Source organism: Simochromis diagramma, unplaced genomic scaffold (assembly GCF_900408965.1).
Source record: "Simochromis diagramma unplaced genomic scaffold, fSimDia1.1 OVJJ01000603.1, whole genome shotgun sequence".
Classification (NCBI taxonomy): Eukaryota; Metazoa; Chordata; class Actinopteri; order Cichliformes; family Cichlidae; genus Simochromis; species Simochromis diagramma.
The window spans coordinates 11,760,238-11,778,708 of record NW_024387414.1 but is presented as its reverse complement, the minus strand read 5'-3'; the positions used below and the strand labels follow the sequence as shown (position 1 = coordinate 11,778,708).

The 18,471-nt window shown below is 36.8% G+C and overlaps 2 protein-coding genes across 2 annotated transcripts; one reads left to right on the top strand and one right to left on the bottom strand.

The window, feature by feature from the left end:
* Window positions 1–920: 920 nt before the first annotated feature.
* Window positions 921–12,149, top strand: LOC120721380 (proline-serine-threonine phosphatase-interacting protein 1-like). The gene is made up of 15 exons (XM_040011663.1): window positions 921–1,082; window positions 1,656–1,756; window positions 2,395–2,469; window positions 3,265–3,299; window positions 3,388–3,494; window positions 3,949–4,011; window positions 4,248–4,340; window positions 4,715–4,760; window positions 4,954–5,033; window positions 5,735–5,833; window positions 6,536–6,632; window positions 6,847–6,943; window positions 8,428–8,516; window positions 9,173–9,288; window positions 9,446–12,149. The coding sequence occupies exons 1-15, from the start codon at window positions 1,050–1,052 to the stop codon at window positions 9,575–9,577; spliced, it is 1,263 nt and encodes a 420-aa protein (XP_039867597.1). The 5' UTR covers window positions 921–1,049; the 3' UTR covers window positions 9,578–12,149.
* On the bottom strand, window positions 12,137–17,459 carry LOC120721381 (tetraspanin-3-like). Its single transcript, XM_040011664.1, has 7 exons — window positions 17,303–17,459; window positions 15,810–16,001; window positions 14,767–14,841; window positions 14,291–14,392; window positions 13,970–14,122; window positions 13,771–13,854; window positions 12,137–13,269 (listed from the first exon to the last, which is right to left on the bottom strand). Exons 1-7 carry the CDS (start codon window positions 17,363–17,365, stop codon window positions 13,177–13,179), a joined length of 762 nt encoding a protein of 253 aa, XP_039867598.1. The 5' UTR covers window positions 17,366–17,459; the 3' UTR covers window positions 12,137–13,176.
* Between the last annotated feature and the right edge of the window lie 1,012 nt (window positions 17,460–18,471).

The following is an 18,471-nucleotide window of genomic DNA, read 5'->3' as shown; positions in this document are numbered from 1 at the left end:
GATTTTCCAGCTTTGTGAGAGAGTCAAAGATTTTCACACATCTCACTGAGCGACTGGTGAGAGACGCCACAGCCTGTCCTTCTTCTCACTTTGAAAATCAATATTAACCTTCTATGTGTTCATTCACGTGTCTCTGTGGCTTCCCTTAGAGATGCCCGAGGCACAGATTTGTATTCATCTAACTGGGTTGAGAGATTTGGGATTTTATGTCAGACATCCCATACAGATTTAGGAACTGTTGATTCAGGTGGGTTTGATTCCCATAAAGTAGACTTCTTATATTTAGCCAGTATAATATTACAAGCCTTGATGTTTTACAAAGATTTTTGGCTCCCTCTTGTGGTAATCTCTGGAATGTACATGGCAACAACAGTTTCTGGAGCTCTAATGACAGAAGGTTAATATGCTGATGATGACATATTATTAAAAATAATATTATATAATTTTGCAGCACTTCATAATGTCATTTTGCAAAACAACAGGGTAAATGATGTAAGGAAGAAAAGAGAGAATCAAAGTAGTCTAACACCACCTTAAAGCACATTTAATTGTATAATATTAATGTCTTAAAATACTGATAAAAAATGTCACTGCAACATAATTAAAATAAGACAATTATGATTTACCACTAATGCTACTTGCAACAAGTAAACCATCAACTTTTGGTTACAGTATGTGACACTTAAACATATTGCCTGTCTCTGTGTAAGTGTTGATTACATCAGCAATGCAACATATAACACATAACACATGACAATGCATAACAATACAAAGACATACTGACACCTTTACCTAGCAAGGCACATGTAACTGCTGTGCTCTGACACAACTGTTAGACCAAACATAAAGTGAAAGAGTTGCCGTTTCACAAATGGGCTGAGCTGTCTGTGGTCAGTGACATCACGGGACAAAAGCTCTTCCTCATTCAAAATGACTCACTGACGTTTCAGCCATACAAGGTTGTTGGTAAGCTTTTAAATTTGGAGAAATGTCCTGTAAGTGAGGTCGGCACTAAGAGTTGTGCTTAGTTCAAGGAAGTAAAAAATACAATGGCTCCTTTGATGTTTAAGGATGCTTTCTGGGTAAGTATATTTTTGTGGTATTGTTGTCTACTTGCTTTGTTATAGTTTCTAAACTATAGTATGTATTACTTGTGTTGAACAGACTGTTTTAGGAACCCGAGAAACACCACGAGAAACACTACGTTACAGTCAGCTATCGCTTGTTAAAACATTATATATTTTACACCCTAACTGTCATCTGTAAGTTACAATTTGACAAATCAGGTAAACCACAAGTGATTATAGTTTATACTAGTATAGACACACAGCAGTATGGGGTGGGAGTGGGGGTGGGGGGGTTAAGGTAAGCCTTACAACTTAAAAAAATACTTAATATGCACAATCATGAACATCATACATGTAAAGACACTGTAACGTGTTGAATCACCACTGCGTGCACTTGAAGCGATCTAGAGGGTTGGTTTACCAAGTGTATTAACTCTAACGCTGCTATGCCACATACAAATATCTTTGCAGTACACAAGTGCTAGTTCTGCATTTTACCACAAAATGAGTCTAGAACATGTTGCAATACCTTTTTCAGAAATGCTGTTTATTGCAGCAGTTTTCGTTTTTTGTGTTTCGTCAATGCAGGGGTCTGACTTCACTTGCCACGCTGGGTATGAAGCCGTGACCCAAAGGTTACGAGATGGAAGGCAAATGTGCAAAGATGTGGAAGAGCTATTGAAGATGAGGTTGGATCAGCTTGTATTTGTGCAATCAAAATAAACTTAAAATCATGGGTTCTGTGATTTTAATAATCATAGCTGCGCTTCAATTTCCATGATCTTTACTTTACACGACTTCATACATGGAATCAACTTCCAGCTTGATCATAACATTAAGAAAAAAAATAGCTATCTAGTTGTCATTTCACTCATTAAACACCACATGTGGTTAGTCATGTATGAAAGATAGCAGGCCCATTACTCATTTAGGTCACAAGATGTGAGAATTTAGCTGTTTCTTTTTTTAATTCTGTGTCTTGAAATATGAAAATATTCTGCATTAACACTCATTTGTGATTGCTGAAATATATTAATTGATAATGACAAGTAATTCAAGATAAACCTTAAGATGTCACCAAAATCATCTTTGTGATGTTATGGCCTGAATAGAATGACGTAACATAAAGTCAGTGATCCTTTAGGTAAAAGAGCAACAAGAGTTTAAGTAGCAACAAAATTTCAGGTAAAAATGTTGGTATATGCATGTCAAGGCAAATGTTGGACTGTTATAACAGACTTTGTATAAGCTAATTCAGTTTTACAAATAAATACTAAAATATACATTCTGGGTTCTAATGATTTGTCTGCCTATTTATACCCCACAGGGCACTGGCAGAGGAAAAGTATGGAAAGGAACTGGTGACTATTGCTCGCAAAGCTGGAGGACACATAGAGATAAGGTGAAAAACTTGTTTTGAGGTCAGCATTATGTATTGTATAGACTGCCCAACTAGTACATAAATATAGCAATTTGGACAAAAACTTTTATTTGGAAGGGTTTTGGTAAGGGATGGACATGTTAGGGGTGACTGGCACTGACCAGGAAGACTACATATAAAACTACAGTCAGGCACATCATCGTCACATTCTTTAAGAGGAAACACATTTGTGCGTGATACAGAAAGTGAGACACAGAAAAAAAGAGGCTGAAGTGTAAGTGTGTGTGTGTGTGTGTGTGTGTGTGTGTGTGTGTGTGTGTGTGTGTGTGTGTGTGTGTGTGTGTGTGTGTGTGTGTGTGTGTGTGTGTGTGTGTGGTAAGCCCCTCGCTCAGTGTACAGTAGGTCATAACTTGTCAGTTTCCTGTTCCCTGCTATCTCAGACATCTGTACTGAACTCAATATATTCTAAGAGCCGTAAAAAGGAAACAATGAGCCTCCAATAAAAGAATCATCTAAGTGCAGTAAAACCAAATAAATCTTTTTCTTTTTTCTTTTCTTTTCTTCTTTAAAAAAAAAACAAAAAAATAAAACAAAACTAGGGCACAAAGTCTGCATGTTAAGGTTTGGGTGTCCTCACGGTCTTGGCAGCTGGTTAAACAATAAAACACAGTGCAGAGTTCTAGCAATGAAATTGTACTCAGCTGCTAATTTGCTTAAAATTTTGCTTTAAAAATGTTAATCTGCCTCTTTGTGAAAGAAACACAAAGTGCAAGCATGGTGAATAATTTTGATTATGAATGTGTGTTGTTTTTCCAGCACTTTGAGGGCATCATTCGAACAACTAAAAACTCGTAAGTCCATGTGCTGTGTAAAGTTACACCCATATATGTGTCAAATGTCAAATGGTTCACTGTGCCATTTCGATATTATTTGTTGCAGAAATTGAGAACATTGGAAACTTTCACATCCAACTATCTGATATATTGAAAGAGGAGGTGAAAAAGATTGAGAGTTTCAGAGAACGTCAGAAAGAGCAGAGGAAGAAGGTATTTGGGAAATGTGTGTTGCTTAGCAACTGACTTATTAACCCCCCCCCCCCCCCAATGGTTAAGGTGTGAATACTCTGAGGATAATATAATTCTTTATTACTTTTAGTATTGCACAAGTCATTAGACTAATATTGTAACTAATGGCTGTTTCCCGTTTGGAAAACACTGTGTTACGTAAGTGTTGACTTAATCCTGCAACCATTTAAATCACTTTACAGACACTGAGTGCAATGCTGTGATAGCAGCTGATAAGGGGAAACCTATAGTTTCAAAAATCAAACGATTCAAGACTTGAGTAAAGACTAATTCAGTCTTTATCAAAGTGACATCAAGACTTTTATCACATTAACAGTAAAAATCCAGGTCTTTTATTCATCAATGAACAATAACTGCAAGTATCAGGTTTGCATTGAAGCAACATATGCAAGTAATTTCAACCTTTTATCTTTAGTTTGAAAGCATCATGGAGAAGGTTCAAAAGAAAAAAGTTTCATTCTTCAAGAAGACCATGGAGGTAGGAGACACTTCCACTGCTATCATTTATCACTAACACATGGAATCAGCGTGATTTAGAAATAAACATGAAAACTTAACCACATAAAAGTTGTTTAATTTATGTTCAAGCAAGCACAAAAAATAGAAGTCAGATTTTAAAAACATAAAAAAAAAATTTGCATCACTTACAAAAAGTGTTCTTCCTGTTGCTTTGTCGGAAATAGAACTAATAACTTTTGTTTCTCTTTTTCTTAGTCTAAGAAGAACTATGAGGTGAAGTGCAAGGAGGCCGATGAGGCAGAGCAGGGGGCTGAGAAAACAAATGCTACGTCCAAAAACCCTGAAAAGGTAAAATAAGTGCATGAGCTACCTCGCTAAAAGACAAATGTTTTTATAAGCAACAAAATACAAACTTTTAGTTTCCTTGAGAAATGCACCACAAAATGTGCAAATGCCCACTGTCAGTTCTATTTATGAACTACAAGTTTCCAGCTGTCAGCGGTGCAGTCTTTATGATGGGACTTTTCTGCAGTTGTGCAACAGTTTGCAAGGCGGAACTAAAGTGTGTTTGTGTGCTGGTGTGAGATGTTTTCTTTTCTTCTTTTATCTCTTTCAAGACCATTCCCTATACAACCTATTTATATATCAGTCTCTCTGACTGGTGTTAAAATGGTTACATAACTCACTGAACGTGGCTTCCTGTGCACCGATTTCATTCACAGGTACGTCACAAGATAAAGCAATGCAGGCAGGCGGCCAATGATGCTGGTATGCCTTCACATTTTATTTTTAACTTGCATGCATTTTTAGTATATTGCATTCATTGTCCACTTTTTTTTTTGAGAATATTTCATGGAAAAATAAATTAGGAGAGTGGAAAACAGTGCGGCGGTCATTGTTGTGTTCTTTACCAGTGTTTCATTTGTTAACTGTAACTATTAACTATGCTCTATTCTCACAGAGAAGGTGTATTTTAACAACATTGTTCAACTAGAAGCTGTTCGCCAGGACTGGGAGGGGACACACAAAAGTACATGCGAGGTACTGCAGAATATTTTCTCGTTAACTGCTTTCTAATCATGTCTCTATTCAAAATAATGGCTTTTAACCACAGAAATAGCTTCACACCACAACCCCTATAACTGTGAAAACCTTCCTGGCAGCGACCATTTGCGGAAGTACATTTCATTTTGCGCTGAGAGAGCCACAAATGGAAAAACATACAACCATGCAGAAACACACTTAATCACACAAAAGTTCTGCTTTATTTTTTTCGAACGACAGCTTCTTTGTGTTGACTTTGCTGTCACTAGTGGACACACACACACACACACACACGCACACACACACACACACACACACACACGCACGCGCACACACACACACACACACACACACACACACACACACACATGGCACCTCTTGGTGGCGCCCCTGTAAGTAAGAAGAGAAAAAAGAAACTATAATGACCTTTGTATATGTTAAGGCAATTCAACCCTATGTCACGGCAAATATCACGTTTTGCTGTGATACTGAGTTGATCATTACCCAACAGGGTATCATTTCAAAATGCGTAACAAACACACAGGTTCACTGTGCCCATTTTGCCTCTCTGAAATGTGAAATGGGCACGCATGCAGAAGTTGCATTACTGCAACCCAGTATCATGGCAAATCTTGAAATAGTACATAGTACAATAATACATTGTTGGTAATAACACAGAATTCATTTGATAATTATAGGTGTTCCAACAGTTGGAGGGAAATCGCATCAGCATGCTCAGGTGTGCTCTCTGGGACCACTGCAATCATTTCTCCATGCAATGTGTCAAAGATGATGAGGTGAGGTAGTTTTCCCTTTATTTAATATTTAAACAGAATAAAAATGTCAAGAAGAATAAAAATGCAAATTTCTATTCTTAAATCAAGTATAAGTACATTGTCTTGCTGCATAAACCTAAAAAAAACATTTTCTTAAAAAACAAAATGAAACATGCAAGTTCGTAACAGTTACAAAAAAACTGATTTGAAAATTTTATTCCCAAATGTTCTTTTAATGAGAATTTATCAACCAGAATTGTAATAATAGTGCAGTTTTCACTCTTTGTCGTTCTTCTGATCACATTTTAGTTCAATGAGGCTTTAATTTTCAAATCTTAAGTGTGCTTAAGTTGAATGTCAGACCACAGCTATGGCCTGCTACTGGATAAACTAATGGATTGTGACTTGAAGCATGTTAGTAGGCTCATGTAGCCTTGACTTCTTCTTGAAAGTTATTACAATCACTTGGCCGATAGTTTTATGGGCTCCGTACTTGCCACTTTCTTAACCATTCTAAATATAAATAACTGGCAGACAGAAAAAGTGTGTCTTCCAGGATTTAGGAATCTAAGATTTTGTAAGAGCTGGTGAGCAGCATTGGTTGATTGTATATAAACCCAAACCGGGATCTTTTCATAAACCTAATTAACTATCAATTATGCATAAACCTAAATGAAAAGTGAAAGTAAAATAATAGTAATATAAAATGTTTTTTAAAACCAGTCTTACGAGGAGGTGAGGAAATTTCTGGAACAGTGTGACATTACCAAAGACAACAACTCTTTCATAGAAATGAAAGGCACCGGATTGAAGCCACCAGGTGAGCTTTCACAATTTGTATTTACTGGAAAGATGGTTGTTTTGTTTCCTTTACTTATAAGTACAAAGTTGAAGTGAGAAAAGTTCCACTACAAAATAACAGGATATAAAGAGTGCAGCTCAGCTTCTTGACTTTTTCTTTCAATTGACAGACAGGCAAAAAGTATCACTTGGCCTCATTTCTCAAATGAGCAGGTTCTCTTTTCTTCTTGCAGAGCCCATAGTGTTTGAAAGCTATTACAAGACGGGGACAGTCAGGGACAACAATGGCCAAGCTCATTTTGCAGGAGGAGAAGAAGATCCCTCAAAGAGGTGAGACAGAATTAAAATCTTCTTCTTCCTAGCAGTTCATATCCCGTGATGCAGGGTCCGATGTTTTGCATGCCTTCCTCCAATTCTCCCTATCCAGGGCGTCTTCTGGTGTAACATTCACAGCCTTCATATCATTTTTGATTCGGTCCATCCAGCATTTTTTTGGTCTTCCTCGTGGCCTGTTGCCACCTAGATCTAATTGCTGTGCTGTCTTTGCGATGGAGTTCTTATCGCTACAGGCAACATGGCTGTACCATCGGAGCCTCGCCTCTCGCATCTTGTCCGTGATCGGTGTCACTCCCCATCGTTTCCTGACATCTATGTTCCTTGCTCGGTCTAGTCATGTGAGACTCAAAGGCCACCTCAGCATCTTCATCTCCATGGTGTGAAGGGCTTGTTCGTGCTTGGTCATCGCTGGCCAGCACTCTGACCCGTAGAGTGCCATTGGGCGCACGATCGTCTTATAAACTTTCGCCTTAAGATAGATTGGCATTCTCTTGTCGGATAAGACTCCACTGATCTGACGCCACTTCATCCACGCTGCGTTGACACGGAGTCTAGCGTCTGGTAGAGTTTTGCAGTCCGAGGTGACAAGGGACCCGTCAATAGTGATGGTACTGTTAGTCTGGGGGCCGCATTCAAGGTATTCAGTCTTCTTGATGTTCAGGTGCATGCTGTTTTTGGAGAGCCGATCTTTCCACACTTGTGTTCGGGTTCGCAGGGCTAGGCAGAATTAAAATGGGAAAAAGAAATCCAGGTGAGGCCCCCACTTATATCACTGAGCTTCTGCAACCCTACTATCCAAACCGGATCCTTAGATTCACTGATAGTGGTCTTCTAACCATTCCACGAACCCATCTGAAAACAAAGGGGGATCGCGCTTTTCAAACCTTGGCTCCAATATTGTGGAACAGTTTACCTCCCCCCGCTACGCAACATCAACCCTTTAGCTACTTTTAAAACAAAGCTCAAAACACATCTGTTTAGACAGGCATTTAGGTAATATTCATGTGTAGCAAACTGTTTTATTGGATGTGCTATTATACTGTGTTTTACTGTTTCAATTGATATGCTTTTATACCTTTTTTATACCATTTTTATTGTTTCATTTGATATGCTTTTATTCCAATGTGAAGTACTTTGAAATAACTTCCTGTTTTAAAAAGCGCTATATAAATACATTTTACTTACTTACTTACTAATTCCAGAGGAGACCTGCTTCAACAGTGTTTATAACATACTATATACTATACTATAGTGTATATAATATACTATATAATATACTTTAGTTCATATAATGTATATAATATACTTTGTACTCTGCAAACTAAACACAAACCATGTCCTGAAAATATTCTCTTTGTTAATCATCATCTTTATCTTCATCGTTTGTTGTTATTTTTTAATGTTAGAAATTTGGACCTTTGCTCGGTGAATTCACAAAAGTAAACATTTGTATTTTAAATATCTTTCTTGATCTAAAGGTGTTCTGATCCCCTGCTTGGAAGGTCTCTGAACATTGGCATGGACAGTCCACTCAGCCCACGATCTACACTGTCATCCATTGGAGAATGTAAGTACTGCGACCACTCACTCAGTTATATTGTTAAACTGTAGGAAAGACCTAAATCTTCAATATTTTGTTGGTTCTGCTATATTTTATGAATTACATATATAGAGAGTTGGTCTTTCTATTCATATATTGGAGGCTAGAGCAGTCAATTAATTTGAAACATTTCACTATATGAATCAGAGATAAAAATGATATTCTAATATTATATCAAGAAAGTACACTTCAAAAGTAAGAAAGAACTTTAAATTTGCTATAGTGGGCTTGATGAGAGGCCAATCTCTTCTCCAATGAGTCATGTATGTGCCAAATGTGTAAAACTGTATAGACTGTTGGTTTTGAACAGTAACACATCACAGGCCCTGTTGGTCTCTTAATGTATTTGCATGCATACACACTGCAATTATAAAACATGGGGCTAGAAAAAGTATTATATGTAGTCATGGGTCAAACACATAGTTGCGTGAATTTGTTGGTTTTTGTGCTATTTAAAGTTGGACTCTGTGGGTGGATGTGGGTGGCTACCTTTGCCCTTAGTGTGAGAAGCTGCACTTTGAAAATCTTTGTTGTGGAGCTTAAAATACATAACAGATTAATAAATTTATTTATTTATTTTTACATTTTGTGTTTGCAATTTCTGACATTTAATTCTGCTTTAGTTCAGCTTTCAGATGACGGATATGCACCCCTTCCATGCATTCACCAAGAAGTGCCACTGTCCACGGGTCCACCTGATGAAATCTTCTATGTTGTGCTTTATCAATACACTGCAAAGGTGATTTGCATGATTATTTTAAAACCTACAGCAAGAAAGTGAACATTGAGCAAGATGATCGAGAAAGAAAAGAAGAAAGTAGACGATATTAGCGGTACTGTATTTAAGTGATATTTGCCTGCAATTAAGATGTGCTTTCTTTACATCGACTGATCAGGAAGAAGATGAGCTATCTGTGAGCCGAGGAGAAGTAGTTCGAGTACTGGACCAAGAACAAAATGGGTGGTGGACGGTGGAGAGGAATGGGTTTAGTGGACTGGTGCCAGGAAACTATCTAGGCAAAATTTAAACATGTACACAAATACAGTAATTTTCTTTATATCTCAGGAGAAATTCAATTTATTTATAGTAATTTCATGAAAAAGAACCGTAAATCCAATTCTTACTTGCCTGCCCCTTTACCTTAAAACAGTGGTTCACAAAATGTGGGCGGGCTATTTCACTGATAATATGCAACTTTATTTAAGTAAAATGCTATGTGCATCATTTTTTATCGTTAATATAATTAATCAAATTAAATACTGTGGGGGGTGGGGGGTTTATAGCTTATGATATAGAGCATGCAAAAAAAAAGAACTTTGAGAACCACTGCCTTACAATGAGTTTTATCATAAAATGCAATAATTTATGTTATTGGTATCTGATTTTTGCCCCCAGAATGACTGGTTTTGGGGGACAAACACACTGTGATTGTGTAAACACAATTGTGCCCCCACAACATGCGTGGTATACACAGAACAATAGTTGCAAATGCAAGAAAGTAGACACAAAGAATGTCAACACATCAAAACAGATGTCTCATATGCTTAAAAACTTGCACGCTTGCAAAGACACACACCAAAGCGAACACATGCCACACACAATACAGCCTACAAACACACACATTTTTGCCAGGCTTTTTTTTCCCCAAGTGCTCTTACAATACTGGCTAACATGAAAAACTAACCAAAAACCTGAACTCAAAAGGATAATTTAGTAAGCAGTAGACTACCTAATCAATTAATGCAAGTTAAAGAAAATGCATTCACCAGCTTATATCAGCCTCATTGTTTAAACTGGTTTGGATAATCAGTATAGCTATACTGTTTATCTCATCTTTAGTTCCTATACTTGTAATATATGACCAAAGAATGGTTAGCCATCTACTTTAGAAAACCAATGTGTAAACCAATTTTAAAATTCCCTTCATTCAGTCAAGTTACCATGTTTTCAACATGAATCTGTATGTTACTAATAGTAGCAAACTAGTACTGCACCAGTACATTCTAAGCACTGTAACATCACATACTTTTTTCATTAAAATTTGAACTTAAATGACTTGTGATAAGATGAATCATCTTATTCATCTCAAATGACAAGAAAACAGAATGAGTACCACATGTAAACCACCAGTGACTGCTAAGTTTAACAGCATTAAGCAGCCACATATATACAGCGGAAATGTATGTGCTTCTGGCTGTCAATCCTTCTTTGTTTAGAAATGCAGTTTGTGACTAAACTATGACATAGTCTTTTAAATCATCCATTTATTTGGTGCACATGTGAGCTGGTGAAAATAGAGGGCTGGATTTCTAGTTATGTGAAAAGGAAGGTTTTCATAGAACTCTATGCTGTCCTTAACAACTGAGTACAAATTATGATTCACTACCTTGTAGAATCACCTTTAGCAGCAATAACATGAAGTAATCATTTTTATACTTCATCCGTTTCTCACGCTGTTGTTGAAGACTCATCGTTACAACATTGCTTCAGTTCATTTAGGTTTGTGAGCATTTGCTCACACACAGCTCTCTTAAGGTCCAGCCACAGCATTTCAGTCATGTTGAGGTCTGGACTTTGCAACATATTTTCTATTTCAGCCATCCTGCTTATGTGTTTGGGATCATTATCCTATTGCATAGCCCAGTTTTGGCCAAGATTTTGCTGTCGGACAGATGGCCTCACTATTGACTCTGGTGTTCTTTGAAATACAATGGCTGCAAAATGAGCCCAAATTATCAGCCTTCCAAAACCATGCTTAACAGTGGTATGGGGTGTTTGCACTGATGCGCAGTTGGCTTCCAATAAATGTGCCCCTTTGCATTATGACTAGGCATCTCTCTTTGGTCTTGTTCTGGAGGTCTTTTGGTTTGCTCAAATACAACTTTGCAAACCTAAACTATTATTCCATCTTCTCCCTACAATTCTTCCAAACAAGCCATACTCATTCAGGAATTGTACTGTCAGGAACTTAGATATAACACCCTAAATGAGGAATGTAGCTCTTGGCCTTTTGCAATTTTTCTAAGTATTGCATGGTCAGACTTTGGGTGAAATTGCTGGGGAATTTACTACTGGGAAGTAGATGTGGTCTTGTAGCGTTAACATAACAAAACTAAATGCTCCAAATTAGTAATCTGCCAAAACTTCTTCTTTTACAGAGGTGGTCACACTTACTGACGATCAGTTGCATTTGATTAGCAGCACCAGGATGATAATTACCCACTTAATTACAATAGAAGACATAACTGTGTAATGTGTTTTTCACAGGACTGCATAAAATCCTGCAAAAACGTTCCTTTTCATATGACTGTAGTAATCATCATTTATATCTGCTGTACATAAAAGTTTTTCTGTAAACCTTCCACAGACCATCGGCTACAAAAGTAGCACATACAGATGAACAAACTACTAGAATAAACTATTTTTATGCTTGTCAAGTGACGGCACATTTAAACATGTTTAATATAATTCCATGCGCCTGATGATATAGCCATATGATATTGCTTGTTTAAGTACTTTGTGTCGGTTTGGGTTTTTTTGGTAGCATATTTACTGTCACGTGAAAAAAAAAATTAAAAGAATCCAGTTGAGGTGTATGAGTTTATTTGTCTCCTTTTATCGCTCATATTTTTCTGTGGAACTAGCTAAATATGGGATCAATTTAACAGCTTAAAAATATTAAAAGGGTACACACTTTCACTACAAGGTACAAAGAATGTGTATTTTTTTAAAAATCAGGTTTATACTTAACAAATCAAACTAAACAAGTAAATGTGTGACTGTAACAGATTAAATCTACATATATAAATCTTTAGGTAACACTGATAATACTCCTACTGATGGCACTGGAGACCAAATAGTTAATTCACAATTTATATCTTAGCAATGCCTTGTTAGTGAAGCCTGATTTGGAAATTTACAATCGGAATATTTGTGAACATAAACAACTCTTTCACCAAACATCGCTTTGAGAATGAGATGCTGCTCCAACACCTAAAAAAACCAAACATTCATTATTCTTATTCTGCAAATCTTAAAAACTAGACTGCATTCATGGAACAGCTAAGATTAAAACGTCAGATCTGTACTATGCTAAAAAGATTTGTCTGGTCGAACCAAGGCCTTGGTAACAGAGTACATGTTATTTTTAACACAGCTTATGCATTTGGACAACCACTAAATATCTCCAGAGTTCCAGCCATGGTGCAAAATAGCACGCCAAGAAAAAGCTTTCATACAACACGACCAGTCTTATTTTCACATTTAAGCTTCTCGTCATCCTTATTGGGCATATACACAAATTTTATGAAGCCACAATTTAAAGAAAAAAAATTGCACATCAATAATCAGAAATCAATTAGCCATATACAACTTTGGCTTTTGTAAATATTTCAGTATTTGTAACAAAAGGATTAAACATTTAAAAGTAACAGGAACTTGGAAAGCATGTCAATAAATAAATGGTTTTCCCTTGAAGCCCCCACCCAAAACGTCAGTGTTCGCTACTTTATCATGAATTGTGCAAGGTGTGCTTGAGCTTATATAACTATAGCTGATAACTAGTGTGAACATGTCCTGTGACGCTCCTGTTGATTTTCTTAGTGTTTTGTTGGCCGGCTGCATTCTTCATGCATAGCTGTTGGTTGTGACCAGCAGCTCATACGCTGGGTCGTGGCTCCTCCTGCACAGCACCACGCAAGCACAGAGCATGCCCAGCATCTGCAGGCAGACAGCACAGGGATCAAAACTGTGAAGTTAATTTTTTCCCTTCAGCAACCTCCATGTAAATTTCATTAAACAGCACAACTCAACAGTTTCAAATTTTAACAGGAATATTGGGACACACTATAGAACATATTCTGTAATGTATAAGAACTATACTTGTATTTATCACTATGTGCACTCTGGCTGTAAAGTTGGATGTTATGCTGACAACAACCACAGCATAGATGCTTTGTTAAACATAGACCACATTTACTTTGTCTCAATTAGGTCAGAGCTACTTTCAGTTCACTTGTTACCAAGACAACTGCAGTTTCAATAATACACCCTACTCACCTGAGTCTATTGCAAGACTCTTTAAATATAGTTCTGATTATAAGCTTTAGCTGAGAGATAATGCGGCATATAAATATGTAAAATCTCACTATAATTATCTGCAAGACAAAATACAGGTGTCAACATTTTAAGACCCTTGTGTTTGCAGCTTATATTCCTTACCTGTATAGATGCAAAAGTCAACGCAGCCCATATGACATACATCATAATCTCCTTTAATTTCTTCACAACAAGAGCTTCACATCCCTAAAGACGAAAAATAAAAAAGTTTTCCAGCTATAAACACACTTGTAATGTGCTGGAAAATACTTACAGTCTCTGCAAACGATTTAATTACAGACGCCAAACTAGTGGTGTGTACCTCTTGGTAAAGATCTGCTGGTCGAGTGAGCGTGCCTGTACAGTTGCTGATGTTGGGCTGACAGCAACTGACGGGGACGCTGTTGTTCTTGGATTCTTTAAACCAGTGGGTGTTCTTCCAGTCAGAGTAGTTGTGAATGCCGCAGCAGTGAAGCTAGGACAAACGGTGGATGAAAATGTTTAATTACAATTTTAAAATTCATCATCTAATATATGACTACCAGGAAAGCATGAAAAGTAACGTAATTAAAAAATGCACGCACTCACTTTTTCCAGCTTTAGATGACAAAATCATTTGTCACAATAGAAGTTTTTTTCTCACCTGCCTCTGCACATAATCAATCGCCCGGCTAGGAGCATCAGTGTTGGTGCCGCTGTATTCATTGTAAACTTTTTGAATGGAGTGATTCACCTCATCTTCTACCTATAAAAACAAAGAAAAGAAAAGAAAAAATAACACAACTGTCACTATTCACCACTCATTGCTCACTCAAAGTAATTTGCTGACTTAGTCTTATAACATTGTCAAAAAACTAATTATAGAATCACTTTAACCCAAACAGATTAAGGATAAATGAGAGCGGCTAATTTAATTACATTTATTCTTCACAGCAGAAGGAGCTGTTTTACACACAGTAATAAACCATTTATTTGTAAATTACATAAAAACTCCCTTGTTCACAAGGGGTTGCCACAGTGGGTAATTTATCCTGAAACAGGAGACAAATTAAGATTTAGCAGCAGCATTACATTGTCGCCTTTAACAGAAGAGAACGCGACCAGCAAAACAGTGTTTACCTTTGCTCTGTATATGTAGCCGAGCACCACCACCACACACTCCGTTACAAATACCAGCAGGAGTATGGCAGCAAACTGAAAAACAGGGACAGAAAGCTGATGTTAAAATTGATCTAAAATTAAAGAAAATATTGAACGTAAGACATTTCCTCTCTGTCTTAAAGCCTATATTAAAACTCTTAAATCAATAGGCAGTTGGCCACTGAATGCATTAGTAATTAATAATAATAATAATTGTCCCCATTTATAAAAAGTGTCTTTTCTAATGTAATTTCAATGCAATGTGAGGTTTTATCAATCAAAATTGCCAAAACAAGTGAAAATGTCAAATTATTGGCATTTTATTTTTAAAATCATTTTCAGTATTTTCTTCCACTACTGCAATTTAATTCATTAAATTCCCATTAAAGCCCATATTGCATTATTATTGCTTTAGCAAAGCCATGTATGTACATTCCCAGCAAGAGTCGGTTGTCAGCATCCCCCAGTAGTAACTTAAAAAGGGAGTTTCTTCACCAACTTTCAACAAAGCAAAAAGTTCGCAAAATGTGCAACAAACTGTTCTCACTAAAGACATAAACTTCTTTCAGCACTTGAGGCAAAAACACAACCAGGCTATGAAGGTAATATAAAGGCTATGAGATACTAGCAGCTGCTGATGTCTGACTGAAATGTAAAGAAACGACTCCCCCAAGCGCAGCATTTGCAAGTTATGCTCAACACCACCATTAGTGATGGTCGAAAGGAAGGGCTTTAAAATGCTAGTTAAGAAGCTCAAAGCAATATACAGCATCCCAGGTAGAAATGAGGTTTTAGTGCCAATATTGTGAAAATGCCCTTCCTTTACTTACAATATTAATGGTGCTGCCTGCAAACTGCAAGCATGAAAAACACCATTCAGTATTTTTTTACTTTATCATCAGAAATATTGATATTGCAAATTTTCTTGATATATATCACCCACCTTCCTTGGCACTTCTTAACGTGCTTCCTACAGTTTCCTACTATAGGCATAAAACCACTTTTTTTTTTGGCATACTCACCGTTGCCAAGCCACAGGAGCTTTCACGTATTGTTGCGCAGCAGCCAATCAAACCGATGATGAAGAGAAGAGTTCCGACAGCTATGATTACAACAGCTGGAATCAACGTGTACACATCTTCAAAGAAGTGGTCATAGTCATCATATGTGATAAACACATAAGCTCCAATGTAGCATAAAATTCCAGCTGCAGCCTGCAGAGAGAAACAGGGAAAAATAACCTGCTTTTCCAATGCTTCAATTTATGTGAGTGCAAATCATTTAATAATACATTTTCGGCCTAAAAGAATTTAACTGACACTTCTTGCAGTTGCACCACCTGACTTAAGCCATCTTTGCAACTTTTGTAATTATTTTCAATTCAGACAGGCTTTTACTTAATCCTCTGTGTTAACGTTTTTATTTGGTAGCAAAAGCATACACTTCTTCCCTATTATTAGTTTTTTGATTTCATAATTAAACTATAGTTTTTGTATGGTTGCACCACCCTGACATTTGAGAACATGCAAACCATTAAACAATTATTTTTAACGAGCTGAACAGCTTTAAAATTATTGTTATATCAAATTTTGAATGTATAATAATTTAAACCCCAGCTTTAAAAGTGTTCTTAGTCTTCTCTTTTTTCACGAATTTTATTTAACCAGAAATTTACAAGAGAGTCCTGGACTCCTGGACAAGATAGCAGCCTTACAGACTCAAAACATTTTTTTCAAAATGCTACAAATACAACATTATATATAAGATCTACAACATGATATCCAATAGAGAAGTATTCCTTATGCTGCTTTTATACTCGCACACAAATATAGGCATGTTTACCAAAACGGAAAAATAGTAAATCATATATATTTTTTGAATAAACTCAAAATATATTCATATATTATTTATTTATGAAATAAAAACCTACAAGTAATTCATTTAATAAATGATTTTAAATAGAAATCATGAACTTGGACACAAAAACAAGACATTTCAATCACCCACATGTGCTATAACAACATCATAGCTTCACATGAATAATGGTAATTCAGGCTCGCAGACAAAGCACGCATAAGCAGTGTGGACTGGGCCTCACGTCTCTATATTATTCAGTCATCCTGCTTGATAATGTATTTTGAATTTTGCTCATCTATACATGCTTTAATTTAGCTCTGCTGTTCTTTTAATATACTAGCATGATGCAGCTCAAACAGCGCTGGAGGTTAACTCAGCTGCTGCTGCATAACGTCATAGCTATAAGTTGTGGGCGGCAGCTAAAGAACACGCTACAGCTACAGCTACTGCTAACCAGTCAAATGGGTTTCCAGTTAAGGTCCGTGCATCTTACAGTAAACACTAACGTCAGAGTGAGTCTGTACACATAATTACCGCCACATAATGCATCTGTTTTATCGCCTAACTGCAGTGCATCTCTGGCGCAGTTTGCTAACAGTCTCCATCCTTGGCCTTACTGGGATGCTGCACATTGTTCAAGCATCTGCCGTTTCCTTACCCAAAATATTAGATTGAGGAAAACCAAGACGGTTTTAGATGACGTAATCCCACACTGGCCCATCGTATCGAGAGAGCTTAAATGGAAAGACTTAGTATATATGTATATTTAAAAAATAAAATACTGATGCACCTGCACCTTTGCTGTTAAAATAATAAAATGGCTTCGTCCTGCCCCACTGTGCAGATTCTTCTAGGTTTGACCAATAAAATAGCCGCAAGGAAGCGCTGCTCGGTCACGTGCTCTGGTGACGTCACCATTCAAAACAAACAAACTGGGGGTAATGCTGGGACGTTTGTCTACAACATTGTACTACATTTGAGCTAATGATCTGTGAGTCTGTAAATCTATCGTGCGGTGTTATTTGAAACAGCATCTATTTTATAAAGTTCTGACACAGCACCAGAGTTAAAGTGAGCTTGAACAGTCTTTTAGAAGTAACTCAACAAGTTTGATATTTAGAATTTGCATGTGGGGTGTTTCTTTCTTCTCCCTACATGCTGCTCTCCACAGCTGCAAGCTTCCCTCATGCCAACTACCAGCTGTGCTACTCCTATTTTACTGCAGCTTTCCAATATTGTAGGCAGGAGGTTTCTGAGAAACATAAACTGGCATGAATAGACTAATGCATGTATGTATTTTTTAATTTTATTTAATGTCTTATTATCTTGATGACTGCACTCATTAAACAGTTTTTCCTTATCTATGTCCTTTGAGTTTGTTAACAAAGCTAGCAAAGTAAAATAGCTTCATGGTGTCAAGCTCAACCCTGTCTTTAAACTATACTTTATTTGGCTTAATCTCATGTCTATGACACCAGAACTTACCTTATCACTTAACTCATTAATGACTGAAAACTTTGGGAGTCTTTTTTTTAAAGCATGTTAACACCGATATACAATGAAACTACCTAACATGAACTGAGACTGAATGCCTTGTTTTTTATTTTGACCTATCAGATTATATTATAAAACTCAAGTGTGAACAGATTAACATTTGGTATTTTGCTGTTTGTAATCTCTTAAATATACAGTTTAGACAATAGCAAACACACTGAAACTTCCTAAAATCAAAAACACTTAAGTGGGTGAAACTGAAATGGTCACAACTAGTATTTAGGCATCATTATAGACCAGAATTTGTCCTTTAAAACTCATGTTGAAAAGCTT

Bases quoted from the DNA above. Each gene is read 5' to 3' on its own strand.
- LOC120721380 (XM_040011663.1), top strand. From the start codon at position 1,050: ATGGCTCCTTTGATGTTTAAGGATGCTTTCTGG. The intron at 1,083-1,655 runs GTAAGTATATTT...TCGTCAATGCAG, and splicing joins TGTTTAAGGATGCTTTCTGG to GGGTCTGACTTCACTTGCCA. The intron at 6,944-8,427 runs GTGAGACAGAAT...CTTGATCTAAAG, and splicing joins GAAGAAGATCCCTCAAAGAG to GTGTTCTGATCCCCTGCTTG.
- LOC120721381 (XM_040011664.1), bottom strand. From the start codon at position 17,365: ATGGGCCAGTGTGGGATTACGTCATCTAAAACCGTCTTGGTTTTCCTC. The intron at 16,002-17,302 runs GTAAGGAAACGG...TTCTCTCTGCAG, and splicing joins TCCTCAATCTAATATTTTGG to GCTGCAGCTGGAATTTTATG. The intron at 13,270-13,770 runs GTAAGGAATATA...GTCTGCCTGCAG, and splicing joins TGACTTTTGCATCTATACAG to ATGCTGGGCATGCTCTGTGC.